The sequence below is a fragment of the Erpetoichthys calabaricus genome, chromosome 8 (genome assembly GCF_900747795.2).
Source record: "Erpetoichthys calabaricus chromosome 8, fErpCal1.3, whole genome shotgun sequence".
NCBI classification, from domain to species: domain Eukaryota; kingdom Metazoa; phylum Chordata; class Cladistia; order Polypteriformes; family Polypteridae; genus Erpetoichthys; species Erpetoichthys calabaricus.
The window spans coordinates 152,025,319-152,043,044 of NC_041401.2; the positions used below are offsets into that span (position 1 = coordinate 152,025,319).

General features: G+C 39.7%; 1 protein-coding gene across 3 annotated transcripts in view; it reads left to right on the top strand.

Moving 5' to 3' along the window:
• dnah7 (dynein, axonemal, heavy chain 7) overlaps positions 1-17,726 on the top strand; it is a 496,694-nt gene that overhangs the window by 24,672 nt on the left and 454,296 nt on the right. For all 3 annotated transcript variants that reach the window (XM_051930473.1, XM_051930475.1, XM_051930474.1), the window contains exons 7-9: positions 2,776-2,848; positions 7,890-8,015; positions 14,495-14,614. In XM_051930473.1, coding sequence (XP_051786433.1) covers positions 2,776-2,848; positions 7,890-8,015; positions 14,495-14,614 — 319 coding nt within the window. The remainder of the gene's footprint in view (positions 1-2,775; positions 2,849-7,889; positions 8,016-14,494; positions 14,615-17,726) is intronic.

Here is a 17,726-nt window from a genome sequence, read left to right on the forward strand (position 1 = left end):
ATACTCGTGGCGGCATGGTGGCGCAGTGGGTAGCGCTGCTGCCTCGCAGTTGGGAGACCTGGGGACCTGGGTTCGCTTCCTGGGTCCTCCCTGCGTGGAGTTTGCATGTTCTCCCCGTATCTGCGTGGGTTTCCTCTGGGCGCTCCGGTTTCCTCCCACAGTCCAAAGACATGCAGGTTAGGTGGATTGGCGATATTAATTGGCCCTAGTGTGTGCTTGGTGTGTTTGTGTGTGTCCTGCGGTGGGTTGGCACCCTGCCCAGGATTGGTTCCTACCTTGTGCCCTGTGGTGGCTGGGATTGGCTCCAGCAGACCCCCGTGACCCTGTGTTCGAATTCAGCGGGTTGGAAAATGGATGGATGGATGGATATGTACTCGTGTATAAGTCAGGTCTTGAAACCCGAAAAATTCGATCATAAAATCAGACTCCGACTTAATACGTCCGTTCAAATATACGACCTTAAATTTTATTTTTTTTTTTAACATCTTCTTGCTTACTCATATCTCACAACAGTTTCTCAGACACATCGGATTTTGTTGCAGCAGCGCAGTTACCAATTTCGTTCGCCACTTCAACGACTTTTAATTTAAAACCAGCTTCATATTTTCTTCTGATCGAACGCTCCATTGTTGATATGGGATGCTCTTACGATAAAGGTGTATGAGGGTGTGAGATAGAAAAAACACACAACAGCGCAAACGTCGCTTCGGAATAGTTCGGGTGTTACTGTGAGGACACGTAGGCACAATACATAGAAAAAAAAGGCAGTGTGCTCCGTGGTTCCTCTCTCAGGTCTGCGTTAGCATATCATAATCTCTTGGACCAATAGCGTGAGTTTTCTGCATTCACTTTATACGACCGAAATTATAAAATACCGGAAATTATACTGTAAAATCAAGTCCCGACTTATACATGGGAGAACTTAAACATGAGTATATACGGTAATTATATTTATATATCCCTTTTCTAACCTTCTCAAAGGTTTTACATAGAAAATGGGGAATTACTTCAACAATCACCAATGTGCAGCATCCACCTGGATGATACAACAGCAACCATTTTTGTGCTAGTACACTTACCACACATTTACTACTACATGGTGAAGAGGCGAGAGAGATAATTGACCAATTAGAACCGGGGGATTAGGGGGCTAGAATGACAAGGCTGTGGTGGGCACTTTAGTCAGGGCTTTGGGATGATGGACACCCTACTTTTTTTGAATGGTGCCCCAGGATCTTTTATGACCACAGGGAGTCAGAACCTTGGATTTAAGTCCCACCTGAAGGACGGCTGTGATATAGCGGGTCTGTGGCCCTGAAAGAATGGCGTTTTTTTTTTTAATTGACTGTGTCAGCCTCCATGGACAAGCTCACACAGCTTCAGGGAGTCAATGAGATAGTTGGGGTGAGACGCACCTGCATGTGAAGATGTGATTGTTCTCAATTGTGTCATTGGCTTCCTGCGGTGTGTAATTGAGACACTGCGCCCACAGAGCCATATAAGTATGGGCTGGCACAAGAGATCGAAAAGAAATAAAGAGAGGAAAAAAGAAAGTAAAGGAAAAAGAATAAACGACAAAGGTTAAGGAGAGAAGAAGGCAGGAGGCCGGTGTGGGAGCAAGTGAAAGAGAGAGCAGGTTCGCTGGTGAATGCAGACAACTGGGACTGGAGACCTGGAAGAGTGTTTGGCCGACTCTCGGGGCAGATGGATTGGGTCACTCCTGCTGAGCTTTTCAGAGGAACAGGAGTGACGAGGATCATGGAAAGCTTGCCGCATAAGGCCAAGGAGGCTTGGGAGGTTGAGCCCCAGCGGGAGCACCCTGGCTGTTGGGGGAACCCAAGTCTCGGTCCGGCGAGTGAACTATACGTAGTCATGGTATGGAAGGCCACCGGGCCAGCTGAAAGTCTGCACTTACAGATAGGGCGACTCCCCTGTTGCAAGGACCGTATGGGAGAAGCAGGGGAGCCGCCAGTTAAAAGAAGGCACCAGGATTTTATAAAGGACAGCTTCCAGCCATGGTTTTAACCTCATTTTAAAGGCTTTGTTTTTTTGGATATTAACCTCCACTTTTATCACCTCATTTTTATGGATTATTTATTAACTTTGAGCACTGCGCTATTTATTTGGACACTTTAGTTTTGGTTTGTTTTAATAAAAGCAACTGCACGCTTTACACCTTCCCCTTGCTCCATGTGTGATTTGTCCTCATTGCACAGCTCATCCAGTTACATTACCGATGGTGTCAGGTTCAAGAGGTTCGCAAAGCTAGAAGAGGGACCATGGAGCATGACCCGCACCATCACAATGGCTCAATGTTTATAGCACAGTGTCCTTGTCATTGCACTGGGGTGTTGGGATCCACACAGAGGCCACAGGGGATGTGCACCATGCTGCCCTCACCAACACTTCTTCTAGCAGGTACTCAGACCATTCCAGTTGGTCTCTCATCTAACTATTGGCCAGGCCCAAACATGCTTAGCTTCAGGTGGGTTACCAGTTCTACGGCTGCTGACTTTGCTGCTGCACCTAACTGCTTGCATCACTAATTATGGAGGCTTTACTATATTTTTATGCTCTGTCTACTGTATACTCTAATATGGATATGTTAACTCAAATTCAGTACAGGCCTGATTGAAAGCCTTTTTTTTTTGAGCCTCAGTCTCCATACGGTTCATTCCCTGAGGTCTTTGTGGTTTGTCATGAAAGTTGTAAAGCTCTTGGAAATACTTTTATATGATCTCAAGAGTGCCATGTAATGATTTCTGTCTCTTTCAGTGGATTTTGTTTTGAGAGATCCGAGAGAAAAAGATGATAATAAAGACAAGGATCTGCCTCCTCATCGCAAAGAGTAAGCTATTTTTTCTTAGCATTCAAGGTGAGGTACATGAAAATGTCTGCTTGAAAGAGTGTTGTTTAAAATTATTAACTAAGGAAGCAAATCAAAAATGATTCGATGGAGGCATGATCACAGGACATAACAAAGACATAACATAAACAGAAAATAATAATGCTCCTGCGCCTCTGGGCCTAACTCTCAAAAGTGTAGCATCCTGTCTTGGGGGTGACTCGTCCACTTGCCAACCATGGTACCATACCATCCACTTTTTTTCCTTCATGTCCCTTTCTCTCTGTTTCCAGGCCTCTCTTCCTCCAACCAGTAGAGTTTATGCCCAGATTTCTTGTCATCTCTGAATAGGCCTATTTCTGACCAACGCTTAGAATCACTTAGGAGGTCAGTGAGGAGCATATCAGTATTCCAGGGACAGCCGGCTATAACACCCTCTAGTGCCTCCTGATGATAATGATAATAATAAATAATAAATATTAATACATTTATTTATATAGCACATTTCCCAAACTCCAATCACATCACAGAAATTCAGCATGAACAACAGGGAGTATTTAACATTGGAAACAAATAATATCCACATAAAGCAAGTAGCCTGGAGGGGGTACACCAGCTGCCCAGCACCCAGCACAGACAGACACAGACACCAGGCTTTTATTCATGTGAAACGCTTCCCTCAAGCATTTACCACAGTACCAAAATCAATACCTTGTTTTTCTTCTTTTTCTCTTTCTGTCTCTCTCTCTCTGCCTCCACTCCTCTCAGCAGGGTTTGTCCTCCTTCCTACCAACTGTGACTCCTGGAGCTGAGGCAGCTGGCTCCTTTTATGTAACATCTGGGAGTACTTCCAGTGTCCCGTAAGCATGGTCCAAAAGCATTTCCAGTTAAGGTGGGAGCCTGACAAAATAGAGCTCAGCAGTTCCTGCAGTACCCATGGAACCCAGTAGGGCTGAGTCGGCAAACTCTAAGTACCATGATGCCCCATGGGAATCCGGGGCACTGCTGCATCCCAGGGGGGGCTGCCATCTAGCAAGCTAGGGGAGATAATGCCCTGTGTATGCTATCTGCCCCAGCCCTTCCAATGTTAGGGCATCCTGGCCAGGTAAGGGTCCTGGCTGTCTGCCACAAGCACTAAATAAGGATCAATACTGGAAACACAAAGCTTTGAATTAGAATAAGAGACAACAGATCAGAATAAAAATGAAAATATACAAAATAGTACAAGAAATCCCTGAACATATATCAGCTCTTGATACAAATGCAAATCATCCTGAGCATTTGGGCAGAGAGAATAAACTGAAAGAAGGGTCAAAATATTGGGGTCAGCTAAGCACCTTCCTGAACAAATTAGTTTTTAATTATTTTTTGAAAGAATGAACTGAGTCAGTTGATCACATTAATTTAGGGAGGTGATTTCAAAGCCTGGGCACAATGGAGCTAAAGGCTCTGTCACAAATCTTCCTGCATTTGTAGCTTCAGGTTGAAGGCCAGTCTTCCATGGCCATTGTCCCACCTGCCTACTCTACCAGAGTAGACCCCAACATTCCCTTATCGGGCCATATGGCTTGAAGTGTCTACCAGTCATTTACTCACTAACCTCTCTGTTTTAACAAGAAGATGGTCAGGTGTCCCTGGCATGTACTTGGGTTGCCTAACCCTGACAATACCTAAAATTCACCAATATTGTAGGTTTTTCTGTCTGGTGCCCTTTTCTTTTATTCTTCTAAGGTAGACACAGCATACATACATGGCTTATGGCTACCACAGTGGCCCTGACAATGTTCCTTCTGCTAGTGTAGCTCTCTTTTCGACAGTGGAGCAGACTGCAAGACCTAGCTCTGCCCACATGCCAAAATAGTGGTGTCCTTTCTGCTGGAAACCTCATGCCACACAGAATTCGTTTAAAAGTATGTAAAGCCTTTTAGACACTTTTTCTGGTGTTCCTGGTTGTCCATCTCTGGAGCACATTGAGCAAGGGGCCTCCGCTCTCGCACCATTGATGCACTGTAATAATCCTTCCACAGGTTCATCTACGGACACCTTATTACGACTTTTATTTCCTCTAGATGGTCAAGATCAATCATCTTCCTGGTGCTCTATCAGAGGCCACAAGTGATCATGGCAGGGCCAATCTGAGGACCTCCCTAAAATATTCAGTTAGTAGTAGTGGCAAGTAGAGTGAAAAAAAGGCAGGAATTTAATCAGTGTGAGCTTATGATCTGCACTTACTGAGAATTCCTGATTTGTGAAGAACAAATGTAAGCCCTGGTCCCTGTCATGAATTGGGTTGAAGAGCTTACCCACGTCTCTCAGATCTGGATAGACACTTGCGCTACACTGAGTGGATCAGCATGTGCAGCCTTGGACATCTAAGGGCATCAGAGACTTCTTACTACTCAGGCAATGACATACTTTTTTTTCTACTCCACATGCCCTCAACTAGGCAGGAGCAGACTGAAAGTGTCACAAAGTAGTTTACACTTTACACACAAATCTGCGAGAATGGCATTTTAGATAGCTAGGGTTTATTGTATTATGTACCAAACTTCATGAAATTTGGCACCATGAAATCAGTTTGTTTAATTTCTGGAATTTTTGTATGTTTAATACAACTTGTTTGTTTATTTCATTGTTACTCTGGTGTCGCTATTTTGTGTTTTGTTTTTGTATGGTTGCTGCCATTTTCTGGCTGCCTTTTCTTGAATGCAGCTGTTTTTTTGTATTTGCTATGCCCGTTGCTGGTCTTTTAATGCGTATATCACGTGATGCGCTTCCTACTCTATCTATGTAAGATGGCAGTGTGCTTGTTATTCTACTGTTGGATCTTTTCTAAGCAACAATTGTTAGATTTGGTGAGGGCTAAGAAATTCAAATTATTATTAAGATTTTTACAGTGTTGTTTTGACTATGATTTTTAACTTATGTTAGGTTGGGATTAGTTTTTTTGATTGAGGAACCAAATAGCACTTGATTTACTGTGTGCAGGCCAGGATATATCAACAAACAATCCCAGCCATATTTTCTTTGCAAACAAGAAATACAAGTACTTCTCTGTTGATCACAATTGTACAGTATGTTCTGCCTCAGGTCTCTGGTGAAAATGTCTAATACGCACCTGTCCATCAGCTTTTCTTTATTATGCATCATGTTAGAAAATGCACTAGCTACCACAGGACTGAAATCAGCATTGAATTTCTAGCTAAAGCAAACTACATCTGTTTATACCTGCAATAAAATAAAATGAATCATAATCAGTTACTTGACCTCCTATAAAAAAAAAACAAAAACAGCTGGTGGAAATGCGCTGGTGGTGGATCATACAGACCACATTTGGAGCTGGTCAGAAACCAGTGTACTGTGTTTGGCACCCGTGGTTTATGTTTTAGTTTTGACATTAGCGATGCAATATACTGTATATATTTTTTCCATGTTTCTGTCTTTCCCCTGGCACTTTCTGTCTCCTTCATTCCCACCACTCAAAATAATCTTTCTGAACACCTGTCACTCCTCTGGTGATCATAACAGTTGATAGACATTCTGTATTTCGAATTTAATTAATATGTTATATTTAAAAAAAAAAAAAAAAGGAGAATCCATTCCTTAGCAAATGGCACTGTATTAATCCTTGGGTAGAAAGATTGAACTATGTCAGGAAACGCTACTGGACCTTCTTTATACCTACGGAAATACACCTTTGCACCTATAATGTCTCATTGTGATTGCTCTCTTATCATTAACACAATCATATGTGTTTCTTCTTTTTTATAATTCTTGTATGCTTGTTGTTGTTGTAGTATTTCATTAACTTCTTTAAAAGCTGTACTTTACCCTTGGGGCAAAAGAAAATGTCTGTCTGTCTGTCCGTCTGTCCGTCCATCCGTCCATCCATCCAGTTTCCCAGAATGCATGTTACGATTGTTCATTCAGTTGTACCTGAACTGTACCTGGCATTCATTTCCCAGCAAGGTCACTATGATCATGTGGAGCTTGTGTAACATGCTTTCCAAGAGCTTATTTGAAATTACTCAAGTTTGTTTTCCTTTCGGTCCAAAGCCAAAGTACTAGACAGGGTTACATGACTTCTTTTATTTGATCTATAGGAGAAAGACAAAGCATCTTTTAGTGTTCAAGTTTGACGGAAAACTGCTTGTGTGCTTTGAAATGAATTCACCAGCATGTTGCTAGTCAGCATTTTGTTACCAAGATTGACTTTACCATATGAAACTATAACAGGGTTCAAGTGAGCCTGACACAAAGTGTGTGCATGTATAAGTAATGCCTGCACTTGCTATTATTAATCTGTTTCATGGTATTGTCTTTCTCTAGCCCATGTAAACTTCAAAGCATATCCAAGGATCTAAGATTGTGTCCTAGACATGAATCATGTTTTTGATGGTGAAGGGCCAATTCTGCCCCATGTTTATGCAGGTTTTCTCCAGGTATTCTTACTCTGTCCTTCTATCGAGTCCAAAAAGGAGCAGGATGATTGGAGACAAAATTATCCATTGTAGGTGTGCCTGTGTCTGGCAATGGCTAGTCTTGTGTCTCTTGCTCCCGGAGAAGGCTTTCTGGGACTCTGTAATAGAATGAGTAAGATGAGAAACCGGGTAGATAACTAGATATCTTTTTTTCCCCAGTAAATGTGTGTTTTTACCCATAGACCTTAGCAGATCTGTTGGTACAAACAGTTTTGGATTTTTATTTAAATTTGAATTCAATTAAATTCTCAAAGACACTGATAAAGCAGATCCGGCCTGAATTCTTTTGGATTAACAGTGAATCATGTACTTAAGAACACCAGTTGAAATTAAGGGGCAGTGGATGTAGGACTAAAGCCAGGAAGCACTTCTTCACTATAGAGTTGAGGGTCTCTGGTACAAACTACTGAGACATGAAGCTGAAAACCTTGATAACCTTTAAAAAGTATGTGGATGAGATATTGGGACAGCTTCTCTACTAGTTAAACAAACAAGCCTCATGGACTGAATGGATTTCTCTCGTTTATCAAATTTCTTTTGTTCTAAATATTTCTGCCATTTAGAATGGAGGTGGTGCCAAAACCTTGGAACAAGTCATATGTTTCAGCCTGCTCCCTCATGAAGGAAAACTTGAATTCTGTAAATCCCACCATGATGGCTGTGCTGGACCTGTGGCATGTCTCTTTCAAGTAAGTGTTTTTCAATTGATTTAGGAAACACATCAAGATGCTGTTTTGGCGTTGTCTTGTTCAATGCACAGTTCTTTTCAGGATGCTATATTAGTATATGTTTATCAGACTTTTAGCATAACGAATGAATAAACAAGGTCAAAAATATGACTGACGTTCATTAATCTGAAGGCATTTCTTAGTTTTGGGTGAGTGAAAGCTGTTCTTTTATTAGAGAATGAAGGACTGCATTTAAGAAAAGTGTGTATCCATCATTATCTCTCTGTTTAGTTATTTGAAACCCAATAGAGTGTAATTTTGCATTTCAAAACAAAGTCTTTGGATTAGTCAGATAGGAATCAGAATAAAACAACAGCAGTATTTTGCAGTAAAATTAATTGTGTATTTTGGCATTGAAGGAGAGTTTTGCAAAACATTGGCACATATGCCTTCTATGGTCTTAAAAAGTCTATCATGTTTTAAAAGCCATGCCAGTGTATGCTGCTTATATTTTGCATTTTTATAGTATAGTGTATTTAAATAGTTAGCAAACTCTGCTCTATTCTATTGCTCCCAAGATAGCAATTATATCAATTATTTTTTCAACAGCATAGCAGTATTCTATACCTGATGCCCCACGTTAAGCTGTCTCAACAGATCAAGGTTGCTTTTATTGTACATACAGTCCTCTGAAGAATACGTTTCTGTGCAAGCTCCTTTAATTAGGCATGTGAGTTACGCCAAAGTGGATATTTATAAACTGCGGTGCTAGAGGAAATGGTGTATATAAATATCAACTATATAAGCAAAAGTTTAGAATACTCAGGGCTATTTACTAGTAAACTGGCTGGATACGAATGAGCTTGATTCCTGCCTCTCAAATTCACTTGCTAATGACACGATGCTCTGTATTGTTTCTGTTACTACAGTTTAGCTACACACTAATTGCTCAGCGATTTCTCCATAACTACAGTACAACTAAGCAATATTGCCATGCGTTTATTGTGTAGGATGAGTAAAAGTACATTCTGTAAATCCATCCATCCATCCATCCATTTTCCAACCCGCTGAATCTGAACACAGGGTCACGAGGGTCTGCTGGAGCCAATCCCAGCCAACACAGGGCACAAGGCAGGAACCAATCCTGGGCAGGGTGCCAACCCACCGCAGGACACACACAAACACCAAGCACACACTAGGGCCAATTTAGAATCGCCAATCCACCTAACCTGCATGTCTTTGGACTGTGGGAGGAAACCGGAGCGCCCGGAGAAAACCCACGCAGACACGGGGAGAACATGCAAACTCCACGCAGGGAGGACCCGGGAAGCGAACCCAGGTCCCCAGATCTCCTAACTGCGAGGCAGCAGCGCTACCCACTGTGCCACCATGCCGCCCATTCTGTAAATCACTTCTGAAATAAGACTGAAACATTTATATTTACTACCTAGGGGTGGCAATTTCTAGGGACCTCACAATATGATAATATTGCAATTTTATCTTTGCATTAAATTAATTATTGTGATTCAGTCTTTAAGTGTATTTCAGTTTTTGCTTTGTTTTGAAATCATATACCTATAAGCAAAATAACTATTTGTGAAATCTAATCATTGAATCCATGACTAAGTTTTTAATTGTGAAAACTGAATTCTAGCATCTCAGTAATCTCCACAGTAAAAGTTGGAATTTTCACTTTCAGTACACTAAGCCACACACTGGCCATAATCTGACTGTGGAACTGGACATGGTCACTGTGAGATGATCCCTTATGTTTGTTGTACAGACTTCAGCCAATACTGGAAATTAGAATTTTTCTCATTTAAAATTTACGTAAAATGTGCATTTGGAATTCATACAAACATGTATATTACTACAAGGTACAAGCAGACAATTTATGTGCTATTTCTCAGCACATTTTTTCACTTTCATGCACAGGTAATACATGTTGTACACTAGTCAGCTCTTAAATACTGATAAAATCTCCATGTTAAATAATAATTAGGGAAATAAAATTAGATTTTCCACAGTCACTTCTCTTATTTTTTGAACATCATCTACTGTATATTTTCATTTGTTTCATTGCAGCTCATCTGATTTTTACAAGTTAGGTGGAAAGTAAGCTATTATGTTTTAGCAAGGGTTCCTTAAACGGCTTACATCTAAATTCCTTTTTACATGTTTTTAGTTCACTCTTTATTCTATAATTGCTATCGTTTATGTTAATATAGTCAGTTCTCGTTATCCGTGGGGGTTATGTTCCTAAAAAACCTCATGGATGCAGAAAATATGGATATTGAAGTAGTAATCCTATGGAGAAAAGTGGTGTTAGGTTCTAGGGGAGAGGACCGGCATGGAGAGACATGGTTGGGCAGACATGCTGGCACTATGCTTTCACTCCTCAAGACTCAGTAATGATCATTCTATAGGTTAATGGACGGAAACCTTGTTGCGATTTTTCTTTCCTCTAGATAGTAAACTTTGATCAACTTCTAGGTGCTGTACCAGAGGATGCAAAAGCCCTGGTTCCCATCACAAGTGGGGTTCAATGTCTTTCCATGCATCTTGGCTCTGGATAGACAGTTGTTGATCCATTTAGTGTAGCGCTAACGCAGCCCCAGACATCTTAGGGCAACACAGACCTGTTGTTGCTAAATCTCACATGTTGCTTATGCACAATAGGCCTCTCACTAATTTCTTTCTGCTGCACTTGGCCACAAATACAACCCTCTGATGCCCATTCCTGCTGCATTCTACATCTGGTACCTTATCCATGAATAGGCATGATTAGTTTGCAGGTGTTGCAAAATGGGTTACACTTTAATAACAGCATACAGTATACGCAACTTTGCTGGAACAGAAACTGTGAACAGCAAAGATTTACTGTACTATTGTTCATGTTTTGTTTAATTATGTATTCTATGACAATTTTATTTTAAATATTATTTTTATGTCTGAACAGATGTTCTCCTATGTTCCTTGTCTTTTATGGTTGGACCCACCCCAAGAAGTGGGACCTCCCCCAGCCCCATAAAAGCGATGCTGGGAAGTAGATTCCCTTGCAATTCATTCACTGCTCTTTGATGGAGCATTTTTGATATACTCTTTTTTTTTCTTCTCTTAGTATTTTGTTTTGGGACTTTTTTGCCTTTGGATTGACTTGGTAGCACTCATTTTGCCTGTTTTTTGCACTTTTAAGCATTCTGTGACATTTTTCTGATTTTTTATTATAAAGATTTTTTATTTGCGCTTTATTCCTGAAATGGAGCTTTACGGTCATCCTCCCTCTGTTAGGCATAGGCTATATTTTATGAACATTACTTATATACTGTATATATTTGAACTTTTGAAGCCAAAGCAGATTTGACTGGGTGTAGGCTGTAACCAGTCATTAAAGTTGAAACTTGGGCTGCCCTAGAGTGTCGTTATCTGTTCATGCAGGTTAGGATTTGGTCCTACTTTTTGATTATGTTTTGGAAGGCTTACTCCACATTGGCCGTTTTGTACTGCTACATTGCAGCACTGGCAAAGCATTTGTATTATCAGATGGAGTTTTAGAGATGTTGTTAGTTTCCCTGAAGGACTTAATGTTAATATTGTAGCATCTGCGCTGAGTGCCATAATTGATGGATTCTGTGCTCTTTACATGGCTCTTTGAGGTGGTTTGCAATCCTTAAAAGGGCTGCTAACCTTTTTCTGCACTAGTTGGAAGAGATTTTAACTTTGCCAGCTTGCCATTTACAGTTTTGTCTCTGTCCAAATATTTATGGACCTCTTTTTTCTAATTTTGGTTCTGTACATTACCACAATGAATTTTAAATGAAACAACTCAGATGCAGTTGAAGTGCACCTGCAGTTGAAGTGCACCCCACTGAATTAAAGCTGAAAGTCTGCACTTCAACTGCATCTGAGTTGTTTCATGGACCTAACTGTATATTGGTGCTTCTGCCACTGGTGATGTAATGCTAGCTCATATTTGTGCGACTCATCCCTAGATGATGTAACTTCTCAGTGCTGTTACATAGCCCTCCCACTGAAGTTGTTGACCCCAACAATCATTTCCAAATCATTGTAATGGTAAACAAACTAGTTGAAATGGCAGATCGGTCTCCTCTGTCACTTCAGTTATCCAGCTGGTGATGAGGGCACATCAACAGGGATCATGAGCACTGTGTTGTCAAATGGTGCAGCTGGGATGTTAATTATGGTGCAGCAGAGGCATTCAATGCTGGTCAGTTGTAAGCAAGCAGGCAAACCTCCTTGTGTGGAGATACAGAAGTACCGGTGTCTTGGGTGTTTTCCTTCACTGAACTGAAGCTGAAAACCACATTCCATGTCCTGAGACTGTCTTTCCACTGCTGCTACTCAGTGCCTATACGATATGCCTTGTCATTGCATGCACATTTTTACCACCGGCTCTGCTTCTCACGGCTCACGTGGGATCAGTGGCATCTCAATCTGCCACGCTTTTCCCCAGTTCCATGAGCCTGAATCTCTGCCGGCGTCTACACACCCAGGCTAATGGAGCTTAGTAGATGGAGAAGCGGTGGTTGAGCTGCAGAGGTGGCAGTCTCTCAGCTGTCATACTCCCTGTACTGCTGCTGCAAACAACACTCCAGATTACAGTTTCCAGCAGCTTCTCCAAAGAACCATGCAGGTCCGTTTTATGTCTCCAAGTCACTGAGCACTCTGCTAAGTTGGACTGTAGGTTTTCTCTTCCCGCTTCTGACACAAATGATGTGTTGGTGCCAAGTGTTGCAATGGATGGATTCTTTGCTCTTTTCATGGCACTTTGAGGTGGCTTGCTATCCTTAAAAGGACTCTCATCTTTTGCTGCACTAGTTGGAAAAGCATCGCACTTTGCAAGCTTGCCATTATTATAGGTGCTCTTGTCACTGGTCACTTAATGCCAGCTCATGCGTGTGTGACTCGTTCCTGGCTGATGTAAGTTTCAGCACCATTACGATATGCTTGCAGATTGAAGTTTCCAACTAAGCTCTTTCTGAACTACATACCAAAATAAAATCATTTGTGCAATATAAATGTGAACTAAGTTCTGGCAAAGGAATCTGTGGGGGCAGCATTAATAGACCTGGTACTCTACTTATTGGATTGCTTTTGGAAATTCTTAAATGTGATAAACATAACAGGCAAGTTTAGACTATACACAGTTTGTGAAACTGACACTAAAATTTGTTTCTCAGGCAACTTCACAAGTGCAAAATGCAAAAGTAACTAAAAGCATTTTCTGGGAGTTTTAAAGTTTTGGGGTTGAAAACAAGGTGTATTGACCCTTAAATTCTTGTTCACACTTTTGTGTTTACCTGTGTTCTTTTCCATAGCTGTGGCAGACCATTCAGGTCAGTTGTATTCAGGCCACACATTCAATCACCATGTTGGTACAGAGAGTTTTTAAAATATGTGACATATGAATTTCCCTATGGGATAAATAAAACTTATTTGATCTAATCTAATGTAATCTAATTGAATGCTGCATATTTTCTTCATGAACACGCACCACTGTGCACCACTCTGTTCTCTTCACGGAATAACTTGCTACATAAGAAGCTCCATTACCTAGAAACCACACTTTCCTGTTTCTTGATTCCTGCAAAAGAGCTCAAGTATATCCACACTCCGAGTGCTTGTGGAGCTTCAAGTTTGTTTTTTCGTCTTATACTGTATGTTTAAGATTGAGAGAGCCAAGATTATCACCATATTTGAGAACATCTGAACACATCTGGTAGTGGAACAAAATGTCTACACATGACATGGAATGAGAGATTTTTATTTATATACTAAATGACAGGGGATGCATGTGTGAATAATGAATGCACACATTTCTAGACAAAAAAGGAAATAGCTTTCTTCATGTGTCAATGTCACAAAGTTCACTAGAAGCAAAATATTATTTGTTTCACAAATTCTTTTGCAAAGAGAAATAGTAACTTTTGCTGTAAATTCAATTTCACGCAAATCATTTTGCTCATCATTATTCATGAAGAAATCAAATGCTATTTTTTCATTGCAAGTGTTGATCACATTGCAAAGGTTACTACTGCTGCATAGATTTTCATATCTACTTAGGGAAATAAAAATAAAAATATTTCAGATACTTGTCCTCAGTATGTTAATGACATATTTCCATAATAATATATTGCCAATACTGTACTGCATTAATTTGTTTATAATAGCTATGCAGTTCACTGAATTAATATAATGCATGTAATTACTGAATAATTACCAAAAAAGTACCAAAGTATAAAAAGAGATACTTAATGTCAAGTGTTACCAACAAAGGACGAATGGCTAATTATCATTAAATTGCTGTTTCAGGTAATAGAAACTATCTGGTTTTAAAAGCAATTTTTCTTTCAGATAGCATCTTTGGTTTCTCTTTAGCCGCAAATATAAGTATCTTAAATGGAATAAAACAGATATTCTACTATATACTGACCTTGCCCAGCATAATATCTGTGTTTTTTTTAAAATTTCTTCTGCAGAAAATTTAGATTAATTGATGTGAAAGAGTTCCACAGCCGACAGGAGTCCATGGAGCTGTCTGTATTTCAAAACCTGATTGTAAGACATATTGATTCTGCAAAGGAAACACTTCTTAAAAAGTATGGACTTTTTTATTTTCTTGGTTTTGACATTGTGAAAATGAATGCAAAATGGGTGTATAATATAATAATATTCTGCATTAATAACATTTAGAAATATAAAATAAAAATACATTGTAAATTGTTTGTAAATTTATAATTGTTAACAATTAATATAAACTGTAATTAGACAATTAGTGTGATGTTATTCTGGGTGCTCTATACATTTCAATAAATCGCTGTGGTAATTTACCTTCCAGTAATTGGGCCTTGCTTGGCTCCACCCATCACCCCACCTTTCATGTGCCATCACCTGTCTGGTAATATTGCTAGGCAACACTAACTATACAGTTGTCACATGACACAAAGGGCGCAGGCTTTTTCAAGCATTTTGCTTGATTTTTGTAATAACTGTGAATAGATTTGCATGTGTGTAGTCAAATGTGGTGTTAGGTTTTTTAATCTCACTCTTTGCTTTCACTTTTGTAAATTTTGTTTTTATTTATCAGCTTTCCTAATGGATATAGTTTACAATTTAAATACCTTTATTCTTATGTAACAAATTCAAAAGTGAAGGCACAAAATTGTTGGAGTCCCAGAATGGAATACCACATTTAATTCCCTTAGACTAAAACAATGTGGAAATAAAACATTCAAGTTCATTCAGAGACGTCTAACTTTTTTGAAAAGAAAATTTCTAGTGACTTTTTCAAAGAGTCAGTTACTACATTTTGTGTTTCTTTTCATATTCCAAAATAACTGTGATAATAGGATGTATTTACCTGCTTTTGTTGACTCCATTAAATACATGCTTTTTAAATTTTACCTTTGAATATCATGTGGTCGAGCGACGGAGCACACCAAGTCCAAAAATTAAATGTTGGGTTGCCAACTGGGTTGCTCCTTTTAGTAACGGTGTTGGCAAGACAAATCAAACAAGTGCACAATGGTTCAAACAAGAACAAATAAAAACAGTCATTAGGCTGTTGGGCCTATAAAAACAAAGGCTAAAGTTGCTCTAAAGAGTGATCCATCTCCGTCCGAGTTCCGTCTAGGAGTCTGCCACCTTCCAGGAGCGTCCTGGTCTTCTAGTCCTACAGACCAGAAGGACCAGAGTCAGTCATCCTCATCTGGTGTCTTCACAGAGATGTGGGTGGAAAAAGAGACCACACGGTCAGCGACTGCACCCCCTTGTGTCCCAGCATGGTAGTACTTTCATCTGATAATCTTGGATGGTGACCCTCAGACACAGATACGTGGCAGTGTACAGTAGTTGAAAACTGAGCCCAGATAGGCTTATGGGAGTTGAAATAACACCCATAAGTGCAGATTCCAATTCAAATGATGAAAGATGCATCAATATACGTGTTTTGGTTAATTGTGGGCTGAGTGTCTACTGCTGATTGGAGTTTAAATTTCTTAAACATAATACTTTTGAAAGAAGGACCCAGTTTCATTCTCTGTTGAAATCTTAAGTGTTGGTGCAACAGCACATGATATCAAGTCATTGTAGCACTTTGCCAATAAATTACAGTGTCAGTGAAATTCGGAGTCATTCTGAACTGCAGATAGAGCATCTGCGAGGCTGTTATTAGTATAATGGAAATTCTGAGTATGTTTTCATTCACTGTGCTTGTAACGTGTCACCAAGTCACGGCTACAGAGCTTGATCCCTGTTTCATTCACATTTACATAAGTTAAACTGGTTGCATTTTTTACTTTAACAGTCACAAGATTAAGTACCTTACCTGCAAAGATTTCACAGCCTATGCCAGTGCCAATTCAGTAAAAGCAAAAGCACTAAAAAAGACACCAATCAGTTTCAGCAAATTCAAATAACCACCCTTTCAATCTTACTGTAGGAAATATATTTTTAATTGTTTTTCTGCCTAGCCTCAAATGGACCAGCAAACACCTGGCTGTCTGGTAGTTAGTGCAGCCACCAGATGTGCCATCATATCATACTGTGTTTTTAGTCTGCGTATTCTCTCAATGTTATCGTGACTTGTCCTTTTTTCACCTCAAGGCCATTTGATTCAAAACTTGAGATGTTGCCATTTTAATTTAGGCAGCTAATAGTCAAGGTATTTTTTGAGCAGGTGATGGTTGCAAGGCTCTCTCTTTTTTTATAGTGTTTAGATCCACATGGCTGTATTTTGTCAGATAATGACAATTGAGACAGACCAGACACCAGAATCCAATTGTTTGATGTATTTTTTTGTGATGTGAAAGGTTGCATGTATTTTCATGGTTAAGTAGTCGTTTGCAACAAATAGCCCCACCAGAATGTTTATGTCCAAAATGCCACTTAATAACACACAAGAATACTTACATGCTGCTGGCACAACAGGCTTAAAAAGTGTGAATTATTATGTGAGGATCTGCATAAAGAAAGTTGTACAAATAGTTTAACTTCGTTAGAACTGGCCAGATAATTTGACAAGTTCTAATTAAATTGCCTGATAGGACAGGGAAGAAAAAGCACAAAGAGCAAGAGAAACAGCAAAGTGGCAGTAGGTAATTTGCAAGGTGCTTGTGAGGGTCTGAGCCAATCCAGTGAGCCTCCTAATGATAATGGAGTGCCAATAAGAGCCCACTAATGCTGATTACTTTCGAGGAGGTGAACTGGTGCCACGGTGCTCCAGTGCACATACTGTACTCTCCTGTCTCATAAGGCAGATGCTGCATTGCTTAACATGTGAAGTTTAGCTGATGCCAAATGCTCTCAGTGGTGTACTGTAACTTATTTGCATTGTTATGGAGGTTAGAGACAGTGCATCTCATTTGCATTTCAACTTGTTTCATTGGAAAAGTCTCGGATGACTTGAATACTAAATGAATGCTAAAGCATAACAATATCTAAGCTAATCAAATGACCCAACAGTCCTAATTTTTCATGCGTCTTGATATTTAATGTGAGTAAGCACCAGATGTGGTGCATATATTGTGCATATATAAATGTAAACAAAAACTTTTAAATAAAAAGAGACGCAAATAATAAAAAATAAAAATATAAATAAAAAATTACCATAAGTTGTGTTTGTCTCTTAAAATATTTTTATTTTGAAAATTAATTTAAAAAATGTATTTTTCATTGTTCACAGAGATGTTAATAAAGCAATGAATATTTACA